Source organism: Myotis daubentonii, chromosome 2 (genome assembly GCF_963259705.1).
Source record: "Myotis daubentonii chromosome 2, mMyoDau2.1, whole genome shotgun sequence".
Classification (NCBI taxonomy): Eukaryota; Metazoa; Chordata; class Mammalia; order Chiroptera; family Vespertilionidae; genus Myotis; species Myotis daubentonii.
This window is the reverse complement of record NC_081841.1, coordinates 132198696-132223183: the sequence shown is the minus strand read 5'-3', so window position 1 is coordinate 132223183 and position 24488 is coordinate 132198696. Positions and strand designations below refer to the sequence as shown.

At 46.6% G+C, this 24488-nt stretch overlaps 2 protein-coding genes, 1 long non-coding RNA gene, 1 other non-coding gene and 1 pseudogene across 4 annotated transcripts in view; 2 read left to right on the top strand and 3 right to left on the bottom strand.

Moving 5' to 3' along the window:
• Positions 1-10823: 10823 nt before the first annotated feature.
• On the bottom strand, positions 10824-17338 carry LOC132228351 (uncharacterized). The gene is made up of 4 exons (XR_009451332.1): positions 17232-17338; positions 16717-16839; positions 14395-14483; positions 10824-13979 (listed from the first exon to the last, which is right to left on the bottom strand). It is a non-coding gene; the product is annotated as an uncharacterized LOC132228351 (long non-coding RNA).
• On the bottom strand, positions 14051-14187 carry LOC132228998 (small nucleolar RNA SNORA8). Its single transcript, XR_009451579.1, has one exon. It is a non-coding gene; the product is annotated as a small nucleolar RNA SNORA8 (small nucleolar RNA).
• Positions 16686-18392, top strand: ARL11 (ADP ribosylation factor like GTPase 11). The gene is made up of 2 exons (XM_059684605.1): positions 16686-16814; positions 17588-18392. The coding sequence occupies exon 2, from the start codon at positions 17606-17608 to the stop codon at positions 18152-18154; it is 549 nt and encodes a 182-aa protein (XP_059540588.1). The 5' UTR covers positions 16686-16814; positions 17588-17605; the 3' UTR covers positions 18155-18392.
• A 3841-nt stretch (positions 18393-22233) lies between these two features.
• The window catches only part of EBPL (EBP like), a 35095-nt gene continuing 32840 nt past the window's right edge, over positions 22234-24488 (bottom strand). The window contains exon 4 of the mRNA XM_059684578.1: positions 22234-23738. Coding sequence (XP_059540561.1) covers positions 23609-23738 — 130 coding nt within the window. The 3' untranslated portion in view covers positions 22234-23608. The remainder of the gene's footprint in view (positions 23739-24488) is intronic.
• LOC132228842 (U4 spliceosomal RNA) lies at positions 23464-23546 on the top strand (annotated as a pseudogene).

Sequence of the window (24488 nt, the reverse complement as noted above, 5' to 3'; positions counted from 1 at the left end):
ATCTCTGTCACTCTGATTTTGGATGTCTGAACAGCTGTCGTCACCCCACTGGCTATTCGGGCTGGGGAAGCAAGTGTCCTTTCTTTTTTGGAGCCAAAGAGAGTTCAGTCTCTCATTTAACCAGCAAATAATTTGTTCATAGTCTCAGTAAGCAATCCAATTAAAAAGCTGAGATTAAAAGCAGGGGGATAAATGGTGATGGAAGGAGACTCAATTTGGGGTGGTGAACACAATACAATATACAGTTGATGTATTATATAACCATACACCTGAAACCTATCTAATTTTATTACCCAATATCACACCAATAAATTCAATTTTAAAAAAAGAAAAGAATTGGAAAAACAAAATAAAAGCAGTAAACCATTTTTTCCCCTCTCCCTGGGTTAATTCAACCCTTATCCACCTCAAGGGTTTTCTAAGGACAGCTCAGATAAAGTCATGGCCTGCTACTTGAAGCAGAATTCTGAGAGAAACTCACCCAAGTTCACCTGATGCAAAGCAGGGAGCTAGTGGGGCACAATGGCCCGTGCTTGTACCTAGCACCACTGGGTCCAGATAGGTATGGTAGTCCTGGGTGGGTTTTTTTTAGAATCCTGGCATACTGTGTCAAATAAATGTCAACAATAAAATTCCAAACTGCTGCCCTGGATGGTTTCTCAGTGGTTAGAGCATCTGTCCATGCACCAAAGGGTCACCAGTTTGATTCCCAGTCAAGGGCATGTATCTGGGTTGCAGGTTCAATCCAAGCCCTGGTGGGGGCGTGCACGGAAGGAAACCAATAGATGTGCCCCTCTTGCATTAATGTTTCTCTCCCCCCCCCCCCACCTCCCTTCCTTCCACTCTCTCTAAAAAATAATCAATGGCCTGGCCAGTGTGGCTCAGTGGTTGAGTGTTGGGTTCCAGCCCCAGCAGGTCCAGGGGTTCCCAAAGGTGTGGACGGAGTCGGCGAAGAAGGAAGGACAGGGGGACAGTGTTCAGTTGATCAGCATAGCCAGCTTCTCTAGCCAGATTCTAGCCAGGTTCTGTCTTCTTCTCCTGTTACATCTGTATTTATACCAGTTGATTTTAATCCTATCCAATCCTATCCATCTCCATTCCAAGGTCACTACTCTATTGTTCTGTTAAGCTACAAGGAAGTAACTGAAGGAGATTTTCCTAAGTAAAGATTATGTAGCTTAAGCGTGATTGTTCATAGTTAAAGTGATTAACTACCCGCCTGGCACTTAGTTAAGGGGTTTTACTGATTTATTCCCTTCCTTAGTCCTGTTAATCCCTAACTCCAGGGAAAAATCCCCACCTGGGGAAACAACCTTTCTCGGAGAGGTGACCTTGGTTAAAACACATAGCGCTAAGAAGGGGAGCAAACATATTAAGAACAGTATGCCATATACGCCAGGTCCCTTGAAACATATGCTGTGCAGATGTTTCTTCCCTGCAGCGACTGTGTCAACAGCAAGGATGGACCGGCTTCTGGCAGTTGAGTGTCAACATATGAACCAGGAGGTCACAGTTCGATTCCCAGTCAGGGCACATGCCTGGGTTTCCGGCTTGATCTCCAGTAGGGGGTATGCAAGAGGCAGGCGACCAATGATTCTCTCTCATCATTGATGTTTCTCTCTCTCTCTCTCTCCCTCTCCCTTTTTCTCTGTAATCAATAAAAAAAATTTTTTTTAATTAATGGAAAAAATATCCTCTGGTGAGGATTAACAACAACAAAAAATGTCCAAGCTTGTAGGGAAATTTTATGAGTTTATTTGAGCCAAACTGATGACATATGCCAGGGAGCAAGATCTCAAATGCTCCCGAGTACTTTTTTATTTCAAGAGAGAGTGGAAGAGAGGGAGGGAAAAACATTGATGTGAGATAGACGCATAGACTGGTTGCCTCTTGCTCCTGCCCTGAAGGGGACTGGGGAGTAAACCTGAAACCCAGGTACATGCCCTTGACCAGGAATCAAACCTGTGAGCCTTTGGTCTGCGGGCCAATGCTCTAACCACTGAGAACACGGACCAGAGCTCAAGATACATTCCTGTAACCAATTCTAAAATTATTGCAATATTTCTGAACCTGCTGATACTGTTGTAAATAACCAAGTTTTAAAAAAAAAAAATGTTTGTATTCATTTCAGAGAGGAAGGGAGACGGAGAAGGATAGAAACATCAATGGTGAGAGAGAATCATCGATTGGCTGCTTCCTGCATGCCCCCTATTGGGGATCGAGCCCACAGCCCAGACACGTGCCCTTGGCCAGTATTGAACCCAGGACCCTTTAGTTTGCAGGCCGAAGCTCTATCCACTGAGCCAAACCAGGTAGGGCTAAATAACCCAGTTATTAATAACTGGAAAGTAGTGAAGGAAAGGCCAAAAAATATAGGCATGCATTTGTGCAGCGTTGACATTCCCCAGTTGATCTGGGGGAAGGCACTGGACGGGGGAAGAACAGATGCATGCCCAGTAAGTCTGGGTGAGGTAGGGAAGGTGCTTGCCTATCAGTCACACCTGGGAGCAGGTCATTGATGAGAGTAGGCGTGGCCACTGCAAGGGTGGGAAGATTTGAGATACTTAATCTCCTAAACAAAGAAATTCTCTCGCTTCCTTGCCTCTTGCATTCTTGGGACTCTTGTTGCTGGCTGTATGCTCTTGGCTCCCCTGCATTTGCCCACATGGTCCACAGCCATGAGGTTCCCACACACAATGGACTGATGGACTGTAACTAGCCTAATGCTAAACTAGACACAGGTCACCATAGGATGGAAACTTTGGACACTGCCTTTGCTTCTAGCTCTGCTGAATCCCCGGCTACACCTCTTCCAGTGCTGAATTAAGGGAAATGGGACTTTCAAAACCCACTTCCACTGGTAAATACTTCACTTTCACCAATAACACTGCTACTGGGTAACCAACTTTCAAAATGTAGCCGAGGGACATTCACAAGAGCACTACTTCAGCACCTCATAAACAAGAAAAAACAAAACTCAGAAGTTAATGAGCCAGCTTAGAAGGCAGATTCCCAATCATACAATAGGCATATCAAGGACTGTTCAAATATGGATAAAACATCCAAATGATTGGGGGCAGGGCATTGGCAACTCATATTCTGATATAGTTTTTAAATGTCCCTCCCTTCCTTTGGCCCTATTCCTACTTCTTTCTTTCTCTACCACTACAAAATCTGAAATATTCATGTTACATATAACTCACCTGAAGTCACTGGGGAAAGCAATTAAAGGGAAAAAAGTTTTTAAATGTTTGAGGGTGAAAAAAACTCTACCTCATCCTTTCTTTTCCTTTTTTGTTGTTGTTGTTGTTGACAATATTACAGATGTCTCCCATTTTCTCCCTTTTTGTCCCCCTCCACACAACCCCTGCCCTACCCCAGGTCTTCCCCATGCTATTGTCTGTGAAAGGGCGAGGGCTATGCCCTCCATCTTGCCCCATATCCTCCATGTTGGGGCAGCAGCCATGTGCTCAGGAAAGTACCTTCTTCCCGGAAGTCCAGGCCTCTGCTGGCCACGCCCAGAATCTTTTTAAACTAACCAATGACAATCAGGGGACGTGCGCACCATGGATATGACCACATCCTGTGTAACAAGACCCGACTTGCACCTAGCCAATCGGCAGGGCCCACAGTCATCTCTCCTCCCCTCACTTCACCCCCCCTATTAAAACCCCATTTTTTCCCCACGGGCGGGCTCTCTCATCTCGCCGTTGCATCGGTGGAGGCTGGGAGCCAGACCTGGGTCTGTAATAATAAAAGATTCTCTGCTTTTGCATCGGACTTGGCTGGCTCCCTGTTGGTCTATTGGGAATCTTGAAATCTGGGCATAACAGTCTGTGTCCATGGATTATGCATATATGCATATATGTTCTTTGGTTAACCTCTTCCTGTCCCCCCTCCTCCGCCCTGTACACTGGGATCTGTTATTCTGTTCCATGCATCCATACCTCTGGCCCCATGGTGGGAGGTTCAGGAGGATAAGCCCACACAGTGGTATGTAAACTTGTTATTCCCACCTAATGAGTGAGGTAATTGAGATGGGAACATGAATTTAATCCAGTGATTGAATGTCAATATTTTTAGGAAAAGAGGGAGTACCAATGGAAAGCCAAAGCTTCTTTACACTCCAGATTGCTCCCCTCCTTCTCATCTCCCCAGCCTCCACATTTTCCCCAAGTATGGGTATGTACCACAGTAAAGAACACTACTTGAGCTATGTTTTCTAGTGGCTGAACATACATGAATAATCCTATATTATGTAAACACTCATTCTTTGGAGGAATGCTCTGCCTTCCCTCTAGAGTACCCATTGGTTTCCCTTCTTACCACTCCCCATGCAGCCAGGGAAGATTGCATCACTCTCTGTCTTAGCAAGTTCTCCTGCACAGGGCTCAAATAGCTCGGCTCCAACAATTGGAGCATATGTTCTGGTCTTGTCCATTCTTCTTTTTGGCCCATAAGCTCCAGACCAGTCTTTCCTTATCACTGAAGTGATAAATGTGGACTTAGGAACAGAGGCCACTTAGTTTTGCTTAAAGAGTTCACCATGTGCCCAGCCAGGCGGCTCAGTTGGTTGTAGCATCATTCTGTACACCAAAGAGGTTTCAGGTTCAATTTCTGGTCAGGGCACACGTACCTGGGTTGTGGGCTCAGTCCCTGGTCAGAGTTTGTATGGGAGACAACCAATCAATATTTCTCTCTCACATCGATGTTTCTCTCTTTCTCCTTCTAAACTGTCCAGCTGGTGTGGCTCACTGGTTGAGCACCGACCTATGAACCAGGAGGTCACGGTTTAATTCCCAGTCGATGAAGGAGGCAGTCGGTCAATGGTTATCTCTCATCATTGATGTTTCTAGCTCTCTCTCTCCCTTCCTCTCTGAAAACGATAAAAATATATTCTAAAAAAATCGATAAACGTATCCTCGGGTAAGGATTGAAAAGAGAGAGCGAGAGCATTGAAGTAACCACTTTGCTCGCTGCTGCCCACAGACAGGAACTCTTCTGGAAAATGGAGAAAAGTACTGATTCCGCTTCTAACTACTAAGCGACCTTCCAACCTCCTTCCTAACCACGTGTTTATTTTCCTGTCAACTAAGAATACACTGTCCAGTTCCGAAAATGTGGCTGATTGAGTGGCAGCTGCCGCAGAGAACCTCCTCTGCGTATGGAAACAACTGTGGAAGGAAAACAGCACAGCTCACTGGCAGCAGCTCCTGTTTTGAGGCTCGGCTGGCCCTCATCTCACGTTTGCAGGAGCAGTCTCTGGCCACTGTTGCTCCCCCCTTAGCCTCAGGAAAGTTCCTGCAGATCCTGTAAAAGCAGAAGTTGAAGCTGCTTCAGTGCAAAGCAAACATCCTCCAGATCTTTCTTAAACTGTTTCAGAAAGCAGATCAGCCACTGCTGTTTCCTTTTCCTGCCTTTTTTTTGTTTTTTTTTTTTAACAGACAAAGAGATATGCTGCCAAGATATTATTTCTGTTCAGAGGAAGAGAGAGCAAAAAGAGACAGGCACAGAAATTTCCCCCAGCTTTGCCATGTTCCTCATTCAGTTATGTGGAGGTGGCATCTCTAATAAAATGAAAACTGGAAATAGCAGGAAAGTTCTGGAAGATAAACTGTGCTGTAAATGTAAAACACAAGTCACTTAAAGTGATAATAATTCTAAGTACAATTGTAATGCAAAATAAAGATATTTTAAAAGTCTGCAATATTATATTCTACTAGAGGCCCAGTACACAAATTCATGCAGGGTGGGGTCCAGCCGGCTGCCTGATCTGGACGATAGGGCTGGGCTGGCCAGGGGAAGGGCTGTGGGCCCCGCCCCCGATCAGGGTGATGAACTCCGTTAGCTTTTCCTTGTCTGTGAAGCTCTTTATCTGGCCTTCAATGCTAAATGAACTTTGCAGGGTAGAGAAGGGCGTGGCAAGAAATATTCAAAGTAAGGAAGAGCAAGGACCTGCAGCCAGGGTGACCTTCCTTTTGAAAGGAGGAGGCTGCTTGGGGCGAGGGTTTGGTTTCTTTGAAACCCGGGCCCGTCTTTCCATCGGGCTATGGAATCGCTGAGGCCTATTTGAGAGTCACCAAGGCTGGGAGGGTGATCTCAGAACAGTTAAAAACACGTTCATACAGGGATGTTATGGGTTCTCTCTCATCAAAAAGCCCACGCGCGTCTGCGCTGCACCAACAGGGTTGCTTTAACACGGAAGCCTCCATCGCAAGCCCACCCGCCTCCAGGAGCTGGCGGGAGGTTGAAAGTGGCCGCGTAGATGAGGTCAGGCGACCATCGCAGGCGACCTGGCAGGTGTCAACGGCTCAGCTGTCTGAGCCCAGGCGTGGGGAGATGGGCTCTGACATCACCACCGCGGAGGATTTGACGGTATCGGCAGCAGCTTCAGAGCTTGTTGCTATTTTTTTTTTTATCTCCTTTTCCCGTTAAAGCTCTCCAGGTTGCGTGCGTTAGAGAGAGGAATAGGCTTTGCAGCCTCCTCGGCAGAGAGCACACCTTCATCTGGGTTCACACGCAGCCGGACAGAGTCCTGTTTAGAAACGCGTGTGGGTCTTGCATTATTTGCGCTGTTACCGATAAAGAGGGTTTTAGATTCTGGCACGTAAATGCGTTTCCACGAGGGCAGGAGGCTGAACGCAGCCACAGGCACAGCCACAGTTCTTCACTCACTCACAGGCCTCCATTCCAGGGCCGTGATCCAGGTGTTTCGCACACAGAGGGGGCCAGGGAGCAGGGTCGGGCAGCAAATGCAGACCACGGCCATCCACAGCCCTGCTTTTCCCAGACCTTCTGTCTCAGTCCGGACCTTCCCGCTCAGGGTCTGTAGCATCTTCCTCTTGAGGCGGATTCAGGCGTCTGGGGGACATGATGTTTATACACGCTGTTTCTCTGTGTGGTCAGCAGGGGATTTCCTGAATCAGGCTTCCTCGGCATTGTGGTGGTGGTGTGGGGGGAACAGCATGAAGGTGCGAACATCACCCGTGGGGACTCCTTGCTGAGTGCTTTCTGTATACCTTCTGTATACCTGGTGGGCGTCTCCCCTCAGAAGGGGTGCGGACAGCTCAGTCACGTGCTCCCTGTGTCCCAGACCAGCAGGTGTGGGGGGGGGGGGGGCAATTGGGGGTGGGACCCGCGGGTGGGAGGAGCCCATCAGCCCGGATCAGGCTGGTTGGCTGCCGCGGTGTGTGTCATAGGCACCAGTCATTCTGGTCGTTCTACCGTAGCGGTCACTGGGCTGTTTATATGCTATCCTAATCTTCATATATAAGAATAATGTTGATTTCACACATTCATATGACATGCAGATGCATCTTGAATAGTGTTTTTAAAAATACAGTGGGGCCTTGACTTACAAGTTTAATTCGTTCTGTGACGGAGCTCATAACTCAAATTACTCGTAAGTCAAATCATAAAGTGAACGAGTGAGACACGTGATGCTGGGCTGATGTTGTGGCATTCACTGTGACGTTCGCTGCGCCAACTAGCGGTGGGGTATCTGAAGCTGGCTCGTAACCCGAATTTTAGCTCGCAACTCAAAGCAAAAAATCGGCCGAGAGACGGCTCGTATCTTGAAAAACTCGTTAGTTGGGACACTCGTAAGTCAAGGCCCCACTGTATAATGATAGACTGTAGAGCATTGCTCATAGCTGCTCAATAAAAATTGCATTTTACCAGTAAAATATTAGAGCTGAACAAAACTTTAGAGATCACCTAGTTCAACCTTCTTGCTTGCTTTACAGATCAGAACTTAAGGCTCAGAAAGATTAAGTAATTTACCCAAGGTAACAGAAAATAGCAGACCTGGGGCTAGAGTCCACATCTCCGAGTTCTTCAACCTGCCTTCCTCGTCATTATGAAGGTGCCTCACTGATCCAGCCGCACCATCCTGCCCTGTCTCTCATTTGCAAGACAGCAGCAAGAATTACTGCAGCATTTCCTCTGATTTCTTACTTTTAAAAGACATAGAAGACAAAGGTCTTGGAAGATAGCATTGTATTGTGAGAAGAGAACCATCTACCATGGAATGTTGAGGGAATTAGCAGACATTGTTGCCCACTCAACACCATCCCCACTTTCTTCTTGCTAAGAATATGCAATTTTAGTCAGCAATTGGGAGGTGGAGGCAATATGCTCACAGATTAACTCAGCCTGGTCAGACCAAATAATTTCCTCCTGGCTGATGAGATATAAGGGGAAATTGGTTGAGGGGCTTTGGGGAAATATCTCCTTCCTGATAAAATAAATGTGCACACATGCACACAAACACACAAGAAGGCTGCGGCCTTTTCCCTTCTTCCTGCTTTTCATTAAGTTTGTGAGAATCAGATACTTTATGTTGCTGCACTGAAGGAACAGCAACCCATAAGCTGCTGATGCTGAAGCAGAAACGTGGAAAGAGACTGGCTTCTTGCTGGCACTATTGAGCTGCCAAACCAACCTGGAAGCACCCCCCTCCTTCCTTGTGGTCATGTGAGATAATAAGAAGACCTTACTGCTTCAGCCACTACAGCTGCTATTCTGTAACTGGTAGCTGAAAGCATAGTTACTTTGCTTCTCTAGCCTCAGCTTTTTCTCTATAAAATGGTGATAACAAGACCGTCCTGACAGGGTGATTTTGAGGAGGAAATGAGATAATAAAATGTCTAATATAAAGGAACTCAATAACTGATAGCTACCAATATCACCTATATGTATAAAAACCTAAGCGACTGAACAACTGGTCGACTGGTCACTATGATGCGCACTGACCACCAGGGGACAGATGCTTAACGCAGGAGCTGCCCTATGGTGGTCAGTGCGCTCCCACAGCCAACTTCCCGCAGCGTCCCTGCCCCCCAATCTCCTGTGGCCCCAATCAGCCCCGACTGCCAGCCAGGCCAAGGTTCCCAGCCATGCATGAATCCATGCACCGGGCTTCTAGTAATCATTATAATTATTATATTACATCAAAATCCCCAACAGTGTTTTTTTCCACTCCACAATCTCCATGGCATCTGGAACCTTTTCCCTACAACAGAGGTCTGGGGACGGTACACCCCAATGCTGAGGAACCCAAGGCACGGGTGCTGTGGGCCTGGGAGTTGGGGACGAGGGCAGCTTATCATGGAAGAAATAAAAATCAAAATCCAGTGTGTAAAATAAAAGCACAACTTGTGTAACATGATGGCATATTGAAAGTTCTGAGCAAGCCATTAGGTGTTCATTTCTTCTGTCCTTGAAACCCCAACACTGGCAATCTGGCCCATGTAAATAATCCAAATGAAGAGAAAAGCTTTAGTTCCAAAATATTTAATTCAGCATTATTGTGGAAGTAAATCATAATATTCCCCCTTGATGTAATATAATTTTGAAGCCAATGCAAAATTTTTTATTGGAGACTATGTTGGAGTAAGGCAGTGTAATTTCAACGTACATTTAAATGAAAAAAAAAAATCAGAGTATAGAAGTGTATGTACACTCTGGTTACAACCACGTGGATCACAGTTATTCTTAGGCTGGACTGTAATTGCAAACCATAGTTAACTAATCTCCGCAGAACACAGGAAATAAGGGGTCTGAGGATCGTTGAAGACACTCTGGCCAGAGAGGGCAGGAAAGATGAGATAAGATGACAATGATAATAGTGGGGCACACAAAGGGCATTGCTTTCTCTCCACTAAGGCCATTAGGTGGTTTTCAAAATAGTCCAGGCAGCTGAGTACAGAGCTGAAGGCGGGACAGCAAAGGTACAGGCTGGCCAGCACCTGCGACAGCAGGGGAGATGAATGAGGGAGACGTCTCAGCTCTCCAGACACTGTGAGGGAGGTAAAGAGCTTCCAAAACCTGGAATTTAGAAAACATTGGGAAACAGCTTCCACATGCCATTTGCAGGATAAGTAGTCCTTGTAGAATATTTTCTATTGATTCTCTATACTGGGGATCTTGTTTGTGGCCAGAGTATAGTCAGGCACTGCTAAACTATGGGGATTATGGGAATAAGCTCTGAGAAATGCATTGTTAGGCCTTTTTACCCTTGTGCGGACATCACAGAATGCACTTACACAAACCTAGATGGGATAGTCGACTACTGCAATTGTATGGGCTATGCTTTTCCACAACTGGGAAGCTCAGTACTAAGCTCAGCATCACTGTAAACACAGGAGTAACACAGATGCTACAATGTTAGGACTGCTGTGTCACCAGGCAAGAGAAAAATTTCAGGTCCATTATAATCTTATGGGACCACAATTGTATATGTAGTCCATTATGTGGTGCATGACTGGGCACTAGAAAAGCATAGGCAGGCAGATAGATTTCCTTTTTCTCAGGTTTTCTGTGCAAAGCAATATGTCAGTAAAATTTTGTAAAACCAATTGCCTCGGAAAAGCATGGAAGGGCATACAGCTGTTACAATTTGGTGTTCTTTTTGGTGCTCGTCTTGCCATTTTGTAAGCAGCTCTTGCATCTGGCCCTATGCAATCATTGCACACATTGACAAGTTGTGCTCTGCTATAAGGTAGTCCATAGGATGTAGTTAGAAGCCAGGCTCCATGTAGGAATGAGACTGCATGCTCCCGTGAAGAAACAGACCTCCCTGACTCAGAGAGCGAGAAGATGAAACCTCTGGCTGTCACCAGGTATGGCTTCCAATTCGAGGTCTCCCATTGTCAGCACCGACACGCTGGATTTTATTTTTTCCACTATAAGCTGCCCTCCTCCCCAACTCCCAGGTCCACTGGCTCTGCTACTACTGGTCCCTTACTCATCCTTTCCTCTACCCAACTATCTCCTCCTCTAGGAGGAGCCCTAAAACAGAGCAACTCACCACTTTCCCCCCCTCCCCCCAATATAACAAATACTTTTAAATCTAGAAATGAAAATCATAAGTAATAGAATCTATTTACCCATATAATGTCAAATAAAATCAATATAATAATATAGCTATAAGATAAGAAATAAATAAAAGGAAGATACATATAACAAAAGAATATCTATTTCCATAAAAGTGCTCAGGCACAATCACATTGATGAAGCTGTCAAACTTTTGCAACTAAAGGTAGAATCAATGTGGCCACAATGGGGCCTGATACAGCATTCTTATGGGATTAGCAACTTAAATGCCACAGGCAGTGCTGCTGTCAGCGATGTGATTTTCTAGAATGGGGAACAGCTCATGCTAAAGCTCCCAACAAAACAGTGCAAGCTTTCCTCAGTTCACATAGTAGCCTCATTTCTGGAAAATGTAATGTATGTGAAACTATGCAGAAAATAGTCTGGTTTTACATATACGGTAAAACAAAATTAGGTTCTAGGATCGGATAATTTTTAAAGAGTGAGCTTTTAAAAAACTACATGAATGTCTGGGTCATTCAAAAGGTGAATTCAAATTCAAGAAACATTCTTTCTTGTGTAGAATTATCCTGGAGGTGACCCCGTGCTCTCTGGGGAAAGCTTAACCAAAGACACGTGTCCCTGTAGACAGGCACCGTAAGCTGCACCTGCGGCAGCCGTCCAGCTTCCGGTATACAGTGGACCCTTGTACAACACAGATTTGGACTGTGAGGGTCCACTCACCTGTATGTAGATTTTTTTCAACAAATACCTTTAGTACTGCAAATGTATTTTCTCTTCCTTATGATTTTCTTAATATTTTCTTTTTTCTAGCTTACTTTATTGTACGAATATAGTATGTAATACAGATAACATACGAAATATATCTTAGCCCAGCCAGTGTGGCTCAATGGTTGAGCATCGACCTATGAACCAGGTGGTCCCGGGTTCAATTCAGGTCAGGGCACATGCTTGGGTTGCGGGCTGGATCCCCAGTGAGGGGCATGCAGGAGGCAGCCAATCAGTGATTCTCTCTCATCATTGATGTTTCTATCTCTCTCTCCTTTCCCCTTCCTTTCTGAAATCAATAAAAACAAATAAAAACAAAAAAAACCCAAAATATAGCTTGGGTTTATATTATCAATAAGGCTTCCCAGTTTTGGGGAGTCAAAATTATCTGTGATTTTTTTTACTGAATGGGAAGTCAGCACCCTTAACCCCACTGCTATTCAAGGATCAACTGTACTGCTTAGGGTCCCAGGGATTGCCTAATAAATGACAGTGATAGATGGAGTTAAACGTCTCAGAGAATGTTAAACTTTAGCGTGATTGAAGTGTTGATTCTCACCACAATACCTCCCAAAGACAACCTGCACATTGCGCATACTCCCTCTCATCACTCACTGGGGGAGCGGGAGGAGAGGGGGTGAAGGCTGGGGAAGTTGGGTAATCCCTGGGCTGCTGCCTGTAACTTCTTTTCTCTCCCACCGATCCTTGACAGAGCAGATGGCTGAGAAATTCTGATTGAAAGATTTATTAAAGTGATTAAATTCCTCTGAGTATGTTACCATTTGGGGAGGAAAAAAGATGAACATGAAAAACTTGCTTACATATGCACAGACCATCTCTGGGAAAATACCTAAGAAATTGATGGTGTGGGTTGTTTCCCAGGAAAGGACCTGCACGGCTGGAGGACAGGCGTGAGAAGAACTCCCTTGACTATCTACCCTTTTGTACCTTTTGAATCGTGTAGGGATAATTTGAAATATAAGTAACACCTGATTATTAATAGATACAGTCGTTGGTAAGTTATCAACTTGAGTATTGCAAGTTGAGAAATTGATAGACTAGAGATGAGGCCACAAAATGACAAACAGACAGGCAGGGGGACTATGGAGCCCAGACAAAAGGGGGCTGGGAAGGAGGAATATGTCGGCATTTCGCTAGCACTTTCCAGGGAACACAGTTCTGACTCACCTATCTGTACAAAGGAGAAAAGAAAGCGATCACCAGGCTTTGTTCCATGATAAACAATCCTTCAAAACCACCAACTTTCCATTGTTTCCAAAGAGCCGGTTTGCACGTGGTTTCCGTGGTTGGTTTACTCAGTGTTGGGTGTGCCCGCCACGTGGTGCTCCTCCCCCTGCTGCCTGCTCTGGGGGTGCTGCACGGAACACTGGTTCCTGATCTTGGGCCTAAATGGATCTCCTTGGAAATGTGAAAAGTTGTATTCTGGCTAATAAATTGGTTGGGGTTTTTTTGTGAGTGAAATGAGTATGCCTTGATCCTCCAGACCTGACTACCTGTATGAGAATTGGAAAAAGTTTATTTGTAAACTCACAGTCTGAATTACGGGGCTCTCTGCTCAGGGGCCCTCTTGGGAAGCCTAATTTCCTGGGGATAGTACAGATGGGATCCAAGACCCTGGTCTCTCCTGGTGCCAGTGAGTGTAGCAGAGCTCCTCTTCCAGTAGCTGCAGCCACAGGTTTACAAAGGTGTTGTGTCCCTTACCAAACACACCTCTCCTTTTTTTCTTTTTAATCCTCACCCGAGGATATGCTCATTGATTTTAGAGAGAGGGGGGGAGGGACTAAGGGGGGGGGAGAGAGAGTGAGAGAGAGAGAGAGAGAGAGAGAGAGAGAGAAACATTGATCGGTTGTCTCCCATACGCACTCCGACCAGGGATCAAACCCACAACCCACGTATGTGCCCTGACAGGGCATCAAGCCCACAGTCTTTTTGGTGTGTGAGATGATACTCCAACCAACTGAGCCACCCAGCCAGGCCACACCTCTTTCCTCATTTCATACTAGTAACCTGGGACTAGGTGCCTGGGTTTGGGCTAAGTATTTGTTGTTGTTGTTTTTAAAGTTAATAAACTTTTATTTAAGGAATTTCACATGTTCTGAGTTCTTCCACTGCCTTAGTTCCTCCTGAGTTTGAGTCTTAATCATCTTATTCCCTTTTTTGTTCAATCTTGATGTCATTTCAGTCAGTCCACAATCCTTTTAGTTGAGCTTCTTTGATCTACACTTGAATATGAACATACTTCAAAAACTCTGCACCTATAATCGTTGGGAACTAATTTCTTCAAGCAATTTACTTTAGGGCCATGGTTAGGGTCTGAGTAGATGGATCTGCCTGGTTTCTTAGTTTCTGACACCCTAGAAAAAGACAAGTATTAGTTCCTACCAAAGATTACTTATGTCTAACTGAAGAGTAAGAACTGTAAGAATAATGTTTCAATAAAAATACCAGGTTTAACATGCACAAAGCCAAGAAAACAACGATGCCAGATACTGAATTTATATTGCACTGTCCTTTGAACACCCAGCAGGAATAAACTACTGAACGCAGATACCATGCAGTGCATTGGGCTAAGCATCTGATGTGGCTTAATTTAGTTAACCCTCCCAATAACCCTCCAAGTTAGGTGCTATTATTAATATCATCATCTCCATTTTACAGAAAAAGAAGCCGAGGTACAGAGAAATCCAAGAACAAACTTGAGGTGACATAGTAACTAAGTACTAGAGGCCAAGCCCCCAGGCAGCCCCGAATCAAAGCCCACACTGTTACCCTCTGCTCCTCGTTGCCTCTGCGGACAGCAGCCCTTCTAAAGCCCCACACACAAGGGTGTCCAAGGAAAAACTTCTCTTCTTGTTGAGCTGCAAGGATGGGATTGAGTGAAGAAAGGGACAGAGTAACTCAGGCCACCGTGGCCTTTGGGTCGTATTCACAGTAATTGTTGCTTTCCCGGCTCCCACTTTCTCCAGCTAATACAGGGCCTTGGCCTCAGGAGAGGCTCCTCTATGTCGGGGAGAGCCTGAGTAGCCCTCACAGGTCCCCCCCCCCCCCCCCGGCATTCAGGCGGGCAGGGCCTCTCTAAGAGCCCATGGGTGTTACAAAGGGGCCTCCAGCGCCCTGTATGCTGCCATGTCACCCCAGGCATCCCTGGAATCCTTGGGGCAGGAGGGTGGGGAGTGCTCCTTCCTTAACTGTGGCACTGGGGGTCACTCAGCACCCCAACAGCCTGGTCTGGTGCCTCTGAGCCCCTCAAGTCAATGGCTTCTTCAGCCTCTGCCTGCCTCCCCTCCAGCCCTGAGCTCAGACATGGGGAAACAGTCAGGGTAGCAGCCCCTGGTTCCCCAGGCTCCAGGCACACTTCATCCTCAGCCTGCTGCCTCCTTATCCTCTGCCAACCCCAATCCTCCTGTCAATCACATCCTGGCAGGATCCCCCGATTTGCCGGCTTGGCCTGGGTAGGACTCAGTCCCAACCTGGTCCCGTGGAGAAGGACAAGCCCTCCTCCAGACCATGCTTTTTGCTTTGAGGCTTTCCTGGGATAATGACAGAGATTCTCAGCTTAACCAAACTTTAGTCAGGCTCCTGAACCTTCTCTTAGCTCCATCTGAGTACTTCCTTATAAAACCCAGTTTTGCAAGAACCCTGCTAAGTCAGTTTAACCAGACACCCTATCCTTGATATCTGACCACCCTCTATATCTGGTCAGGTTCCTCTTCCCCCATCATTTCCCAGATGATGTCTGAGCACCCTGGCCTGCCTTCAGCAAGAATCCTGTTATTCAGTTTAGCCTCCCCTCCCCCCCCCCCCCACTATCCCTGATATTTCCTCTTAGTAATTTTTCATCCACTGACCCCATCCTACTCCTTGGCTGTAAATCCCTACTTGCCCATGTTGTACTCAAAATTGAGCCCAGTTCTACAGTGAGGTCTGTTTCCCGCTATTGCAATAGTCTTGAATAAAATATGTTTTTAGGGCTTCAGCTACTCTCCAACTCTGGCTTTTATTTGCCAATAATTCCACCCCCGTTCTCCCTTCTTTCACCACACACCCTGGCCCTTGCAAAAGGACTACAGCCTACAACCAGGCACTCAGAAGAACAGAAGAACATAACATCAAGAACAGCAAAACACAGTGGTGTGCACAACACATTCTGTTTCTGACTTTTCCTAATTGCTTCCTTCTGTTAAAAACAGTAGCCTGACAACAACAATTGCTATAGGGTGTTTGCTGTACAAAGCACTTGCTCAGTGAGTAGCTCATGTTCAAAGAGAAAGAGATGACTTAGAAATCCCAGCAAGATCATGAACAAATTGTATACCTTGTCTGAGCCTGTTTCTTCATTTGTAAAATGGGAGAATTATTACTCCAACTTGGTTCTTGACGGTTTAGTGAAATAATGTGTGGAAAGCAGAAAGTGCTACACAAATGTTACTGGTTACAAGAGCCAAATCACTGCAACTCGAGATCCAAATCAGATCACTACAGAATCAACAGCTTCTCATTGGAACAATTTTTTGAAAATTATATTTCCTCCTTACCCTCCTTTTAAAATATCATTTTAAAAAAATATTTTTTATTGATTTCAAAGGGGAAGAGAGATAAAAACATCAATGATGAGAGAAAATCATTGATCAGCTGCCTCCTACACGCCCCACACTGGGGACGGAGCCAACAAACCAGGCATGTGCCCTGAGCAGGAATGGAACCGTGACCTCCTAGTTCATAGGCTGATGCTCAACCACTGAGCCACGCTAGCCGGGCTGAAGGAAAAACTCTGATTCTCAGATTTCTCCACTGAGGAGGTCACAGGATTATGAGAGGAAGAGCAGAAGAAAGTGGCTGGACTTGGGCACAGCTGTGACCGTGGCGCCTTCCTTCTGCAAGGAGTCCAAGCTGCCGCAACACTGAGGCGGTGCTGGCCCTCGCTCATTAAGGGCTGGAGCTTGGGGTGTGTTTGTGGCACATCCCCAGCGGCAGAACGGCTGGCAGCCCCAGAGCTGAGGGAGGGCTGCGAAGCCCTCCCCCCCCCCCCCCCACCCCACACACACAGCCACCTGGGAAAAGGAAGCAGAAAAAGGAGAAACAGCAGCTTACCTCACAGCTCGATCTTGGGACATCACCGACGAGCAGCTGCGGGGGAGAAGACGCTGCCGGAGGAGCTGCGGCCTCCGGCTCACGGCACCGGCACCGAGGTAACCGCAATTTTTATTCTTCTCCCTGGCACGAGGAATGAACAGGCTGTCTTATTTTCCCCCTCCAGGGGCAGCTGAAATATCTTCCTCGGGTGAGATGTCCCTTCACTGTCCCAGCCAAGGTTTCCCCTGACTGAACTAGGATCAGGTCTTAGTCTTAAAATGTGTGATTTTTGAAAAAGGGGAGTTGTGAAAAACGGGAGAGGTAATTTACTTTGGTAAGACAGTGGAGGGAACCACTCTGCCCTGACTGACAAGTGTGTCCCCAGCCAACAGTATTTATAAATAGCCCCTGTGTCCAGGACACGGTGCTGGCCTGCGGGGTGTTCCAAAGGCAGCGAAGTGACCAGGAGCCGCTGTCCCCTTCACTCAGTGCACTGAGCCCAAGGCCGCTTCCCTTTCGGGGCTTAGGCTTACCAGGAGGAAAACAGAGGCTAGCCGCACAGACTACCAAGACTTGCAGACATCTTCCAGTCGTTTCTATTGAACTGGGTTTGTCTAACTGGAGCTTTGTTTTGCCTCCCAGGGAATGTGAGCCCACATTCCTTGTCCCCAGAGTCCTGAGCTCTTCTCTGAAGGAGGCTGCCCAGCTAGGGGCCAGCTGAGGGTGACTCACACCCTCACTTCCTGGCCGTCAGAGCCCAGGCCTGTGTTTGAAACTGTCAAGACACTTCCTATTTTTGAAATAGAACCTCTCTTCCATGTGCCTGCATGGATCTGTGTGTTCCTTCAGAAAAGAATGGCTGATGTGTGCACCTGGCCTTTCTCCCCAGGATCTGCCAGGGGCCACCATGGGCTCTGTGAACTCCCGAGGTCACAAGGCGGGAGCCCAGGTGGTGATGATGGGCCTGGACTCGGCAGGCAAGACCACGCTCCTGTACAGACTGAAGGGCTACCAGTTGGTGGAGACCCTGCCCACCATTGGCTTCAATGTGGAGCCTCTTGAAGCCCCGGGGCATGTGTCTCTGACTCTCTGGGATGTCGGGGGGCAGGCCCAGCTCAGGGCCAGCTGGAAAAACTACCTGGAGGGAGCAGACATCCTTGTGTATGTGCTGGATAGCACCGACAAAGCCCGCTTGCCCGAGGCAGGGGCTGAGCTCGCGGAAGTCTTGGACCGCCCCAGCATGGCCAGCGTCCCTTTCTTGGTGCTGGCCAACAAGCAGGAGATGCCTGGCGCTCTGCCTCTGCTGGAGATCAGAGACAAGCTGGGCTTGGAGAGGTTCCAGGGCCGCTGCTGGGAGCTCCGGGCCTGCAGCGCCCTCACCGGAGAGGGGCTGCCCCAGGCGCTGCAGAGCCTAGGGAGCCTCCTGAAATCCCACAGCCGCTGTGTCTCCTGGTGAGCACCGAGGGGCAGTGAGTGCGGAGCAAGAAGTCTTGACTCAGAGCAGCTTATCTTTGCTCATGGGAATTGGGAGAACCAGCTTATCCCTGAGAATTATAAGCTCAGTTTATCAAATAAGAAATCCTTCTATGCTTGGACAGGATTTTTTTTTTCCCTTGGGACTTGGTGTCACTGTTGAAAATCATCTGTTTTTGAATTATGATACTCTAAAGAAAAAAAAATAATACCTTAATGCACTTCATTTAATAACTCATTGCCACCCTGGGCAGTGTGGCTCAGTTGGCTGAACATTGTCCCATGCACCAAAAGGTTGCCAGTTCGACTCATGGCCAGGGCACATGCCAGGTTGCGGGTTCAGTCCCCAGCCAGAGTCTGTGTTGGAGGCAAGTGATGGATCTCTCTCTTTCTCTCCCTCTCTCTTCCTCTCTAAAAAAAATCAATAAATCATATTTTTGAAAAACTCATTACCAAGTGTGAACTAAGCAATTGTAGTAACAGAGCAACAAGTAATAATTGTAATAATAGAGGATAATAATTAAGACATAAATTCATGGGGGGAAAAAGGAGTTTCAAAATCAAATCATAATATCATCTAGACATGATCAAGATCTTATGAGTGATTTCCCTGGTGTCGCCGGGTATGTGCCATGATCACTCTGATCAGCCAACGTGAGCGGAATCGAGCAGGTGAGTCACATCTTGGGTTTAGAAGGGCATGGTGCTCAGCCCTGGGCAAGGGAGCTCCAGCCTTCCCAACGTGATCCTCTTCTCTGACCCTGACTCACTGTTCTCTGCCCTTTTGTCACCCTGTGCTGGTCTTTTTCTAAACCCTTCATGTTGTTCCTTCTTTTTTTCTCTCCTTGTGGCACATATCTTTCCTTAAAAATAAGATTGATCAATGATTTCATTTATTTATTCACTTAATAAAAAAATACGTAGAGCCTTGAATTTGTGGCAAAAAAAAGCACTGAGCTTTTAGCTATGAACCAAGCCCTCTAGGTGGGAGGTGTATATTTTGAAGATCAGTATGACAGCAATCAACCTCTCTCATTATTGCTAGCAAATACTTCCTATAATCTGAGGGTTTTTTATGGCACACAACTTACATTTGGTACCTGCTCTCATATTAAACAGCTCTAAAGGTTGGCGATTCCTTCCTACCCTGGCTAGCATCAGCCTCCTTGTGGCTCCTGGTGGTGGTGCTGCCCTCTCTGGAGTGACGCAGTATAGATGGGCGCTCAATACCCCTCCAACATCTGGACCCTTTACCCAAAATCTCCCCTTCTAGTATCAGGTTAGGCATGCCTCGTTCTTTCACTACTTGTCAATTGACGTGTTTCAAGATTTCCTATGCTAGTCACAGGAAAGTGCAAAGATGCAAAGACAAATATGACAAGGCCTCAGGCATCATGGAGCTCTGGCTGGGGAAGCAGTGAAGACATAGCTTCCATAAAAATGTGAAGATAGAGATTCAATCCAGCAACTGTTTATTGAGCACTTTTGGGGGCCAGGTTCTCTGTTGAGCGCTTTACTAGTATGTAGATTATCTCTAATCCTCCCAATTCTGCAAAGTAGGTATAATTCCCATCTTACATGGTTAGAAACTGAGGATCAGAGAGGTTGTGACTTTCTCGAGCTATTAAGCGACATACCTGGGACTTGAAACCAGATGTGTCTAGCTGTTATGATGCCTTCATTCTTTCACATCATGCTTCTAAAGGTTTAAGCTAAGGTTCACTTTCAGTCAGCAGATGTGATGAGGGAGCAGTCTAGTCAGAAGGAGGAGACTGCTTGGAAGCATGAGGGAAAGGGTAGGAAGATAAATAAGCCAGTATGGCTGAAATAGCAGGTTAGAGTGATTATATTATAATAGGGAACAAAACAGGAAAAAATGTTTAGATTCAAGTTGGGGGAGGTGGACTTTCATAATCAACTAGAGGCCCGGTGCACGAATTCATGCACCAGTGGGATCCCATGGTCTGGCCTGCAAGATAAGGCCAAAACCAGCTCTCTGACATCCCCCAAGGGGTCCTGGATTGTGAGAGGGTGCAGGCCAGGCCAAAGGACCTCACCAGTGCACAACTGGGGCTGGGGAGGGACACGGGAGATTGGCCATCCAGGGAGGGACCGTGGGAGGGCTCCACGGCCAGACCCCAGCAGCAAGCTACCCTACTGGTCAGAGCGTCTGCCTCCTGGTGGTCAGTGCATGTCATAGTGAGCGGTTGAGCAGCCTTAGCATATTATTAGCATATTCCACTTTGATTGGTTGAATGAACAACTAGACACTTAGCATATTAGGCTTTTATTATATAGGATAATTTGGCTTTGGCCCAAGCCAGTTTGGCTCAGTGGATAAAGTGTCAGCCTGCAGACTGAAGGGTCCCAGGTTTGATTCCAGTCAAGGGCACATGCTCAGGTTGTGGACTCAGTCCCCAGTAAGTGGCATGCAGGAGGCAGCCAATCAATGATTCTCTCTCATCATTGATGTTTCAATATCTCTCTCTCCCTTCCTCTCTGAAGTCAATAAAAATATATTTTAAAAAAAGAATTTGGCCCTAGCTGGTTTGACTCAGTGGAGAGAGCGTCAGACTGAAGGGTCCCAGATTCAATTCTAGTCAAGGGCACATGTCTGGGTTGTGGGCTTGCTCCCCAGTAGAGGGCATGCAGGGGCAGCCAATCAATGATGCTCCTTCTCCCTTCCTCTCTGAAATCAATAAAAATATATTTAAAAAATTTATATAAAAAAAAGAATTTGGCCTTGACAGGTTTGGCTCAGTGGATAGAGCGTCGGCCTGCAGACTCAGGGGTCCCAGGTTCGATTCTGGTCGAGGGCATGTACCTTGGTTGCGGGCACATCCCCAGTGGGGGGCGTGCAGGAGGCAGCTGATCGATGTTTCTCTCTCATCGATGTTTCTGACTCTGTATCCCTCTCCCCTCCTCTCTGTAAAAAATCAATAAAATATATTAAAAACAAAACAAAACAAAATAAAAAAAAAGAATTTGGCTTTGGCAAGTAAAATCACTGAACTTGGCATTTAGGAGGATAACTTAGTGGCAGTGTTGGGGTGGATTAAAGAGAAGAGGGGACAATGGGGATGGGAATGCAGGGAGATCATCTAAATGGCCACCATAGTAACAGAGGAGAGGAGAAGAAGGGGGATGAGAACATTGAGAACCATTTTTAAGGGGAAAAGCTGAGAGAGGGAGAATTTGAAGACAGTTCAAGAATTTGAGTCTAGATGGCAGGAAGGATTGGAATGATATTAAAAGGTGGACACAGGAGGAACAGGTTGGGATTAGAACACGGATCAGCACTACTAGGTTCTGCTTTTGAAATTCTGGGTATGAATATGTGCATGGCTTCTTTCAGATGGTTCCATTGTCTGCAGTCCTTGAGAACCAGCTGCACCTGCTGGTTCCCACTCCCGGAGGCTCATTTCCTCACATGAGCTGTCACTTTTTATTGTGAGCTCATTTTCAGTAGGATTTGTTTTTCCTGTGTGACTCTCATGTGCTCTGCTTTGAGACTGTTTCTATACAGAGTGGTTACGCATTATCTAGTAGGATCCTAGAGGCTTCAATTATTTAACCAAATTTTATGTTAATTTCTCTGCTTGGGAATTATGGGCCTCACAGGTAGTATAAATCTGGGCTCTGCACTCTTTCAGGGCACAGGCCTTAGGAATTCAATTTCTGACAGGTGATCTTTTTCTTTTGCACCCAAACTAGACCATTTGCTTCCTCATACTCCCCTGAGCTGGTGGGAAGTGTTTTCTAATCCCTTTCTAAGGAAGGGGCATCTCTTTGATGCTTTTGCTTTTCTGCTGAGCTCAGATTAAAAGCTCCTCTCCTGCCCTAACCGGATTGGCTCAGTGGATAGAGCATTGGCCTGCGGACTCGAAGATCCCGGGTTCGATTCTGGTCAAGGGCATGTACCTAGGTTGCGGGCACATACCCAGTAGGGAGTGTGCAGGAGGCAGCTGATCGGTGTTTCTCTCTCATCGATGTTTCTGGCTGTTTATCCCTCTCCCTTCCTCTCTGTAAAAAATCAATAAAATATATTTTTAAAAAAATAAAAAAAGTAAAAGCTTCTCTCCTCCAAGCAAGGCTAAGGCCACAGGTCCCATTCCTTTTCAAGTGTTATTAACTCAGTTCAGTCCCTAGCACCTAAATTTGGCTCCTCTAAGATCCCCATGGACTCCAGGCTTCCAATTTACACCTAAGTGCTTCGGCTGTTGTTTTTCTCTTCATTTCTGCCACTGAGGACCTCCCTTTATTTTGTGCAGGGACAGCATACATGAAATAAATATTTATTTTGTGACAGTTTCCTCAACATTTCTGTGACTCCATAATGGGAAAGGGCCTATTTGCCATGTTGCAGACCGCCTGGTGAATTTTGATATGTGGCATGGAGCCTTCCTGCGGTCCTGGCAGGAGGTTGCTATGCTGAGATCTGTCCTTAGGAACATGTCCTGAAGGCAGGGAGACAAGAGGGTGAGCAGGGTGTCTTTTGACTGATGTGCATACTCTTGACACCATTGGTCTGAATGGACATCCTGTTACCGCAGCAGCCCCATCCTGCTATGGGCATTCTTCCCATCTCTTGATAATCCCCTGCTTTGGCCCAGTCTCCTTGCTGACACCAGCATGGACCAGGCTCTCGTCCAGCTCCAAGTGTGTACTTCTTGCTGGATGAGGCAGAGTGTACAAGGGAACCAGCAGGTAGCTCTGAGAGTGCTAACAGCCCCAAATCCTTGAAGGCAGGTGTCTCTAGTCAAAATAAGCCCCAGAAAGTCTCCTTCTATTATGCCCCTGGATAAGATTTGGGAAGAAGGACAACAAAGCAAAATATCATCAGACCCATGCCCAGTTAGGGTTGACCACCATTCCCTGATGGTCCATCTTCTGCTGGGGGAGAGTGAACATCAAATTAGTTCACGTAGAATTACCGTGGTGAGTTCCGGAAGGTGAAATATACAAGTCTCTGGGTGGAAGGTGGGCTTTGAGAGCCTCAGAGTCCAAGGGCAACTCTGACAGCCTTCCACCTCACTGCTTCTGAGATGTTTGCTTCTCACAGGATGCAAGGTTCCGTGGCCCCGTCCTGGGACGTCTGATGCCCCTACTTTTGTGCTCTGGCCCATCAAGCTTCCATGGGAGCTGGACGTCCTTGTAGTGATAGTAGGGACCCCAACAGTGGCAGCCGTCCTCCAGGTCACACAAACTCATGGAAGCCTCCCTACACCCTCGCTGTTCCTTAGGCTTAGGATGTTTTCCTGTTCAAATTCTGTCCACTATTACAGGACCTTCAGCTTTGCGCAGTGGCAGTATCCTAGCCAATGAGGTTTATCTGAGGTGTGATTATTGCTATTAAAAATAAATAAATAAATAAATAAATAAATAACCTTCAGATCCCACCTCTGCAGGAAGCTTTACCTGCACACTGAAGCCATGTTTATCCTCCCTCCGAACATCCATGCCTGAACTGGGACACTTCCACGTGTTGGTATGTGGTCTCCCCAGATATGGTGTAAATTCCAAGTGATGAGGCGCCATTCTTACATTCTTTGGGGTCTCTGCAAAGCCTGGAACAATATGAGATACTGAGAGTTACTCACTAAATACCTGGGTGAATAATGAAAACTGACTGAACTATTGAACTGAATGCGTGGCAGAGTCCCCAGGTCCTCTGAACGGTATAGAATAAAATTTTAAAAATGAGAACACCAAGAGGCTCATTGGATTGAGAGCCAGAATGGCAACACAAACGTATACTTCAGGCATCTTCTGTAGTAAAAACAAAACAAAAAGCCATACATTCTCTTTCTAGAACATGTCACACTCAGAACTACCTTTTAGTTTATATAGAAGGGGGGTGCCTAAGTGGGGACTGAGTGCGGAAGGGCTGGCACAGGTGGGTAGAGTATGGCGGGAGCCCTTGGAAAGGTTGAGCCCCAAGAGAGGGCCAAGGAGAACAGGTACAGGGCCCAGAGCCAGTGCCCGGAGGAGGGCAAAGGTGCTCTACTTAGCCATGCGGTGGCCTGGTCTTGCCCGCTCCAGGGCTCCTGTCCTTATTTCTACTTCCAACCTGACACTGATGGATCTGGAGGGATGGTGGGACCTCATCCTTTTTCAGAATCTTCCCTGAAGACCACAGGAGAGCTTGACCTCCAGGGAGCAAAAGCAGCACAGATCAAAGCTAGTACTTTCTTTTTTTTTTTTTTAATTTTTTTATTGATTTTTAGAGAGAGAAACATCAATGATAGAGGAATATCATTGATCGGCTGCCTCCTGCACGCCCCATACTGGGGATGGAGCCCACAACCCTGGCATGT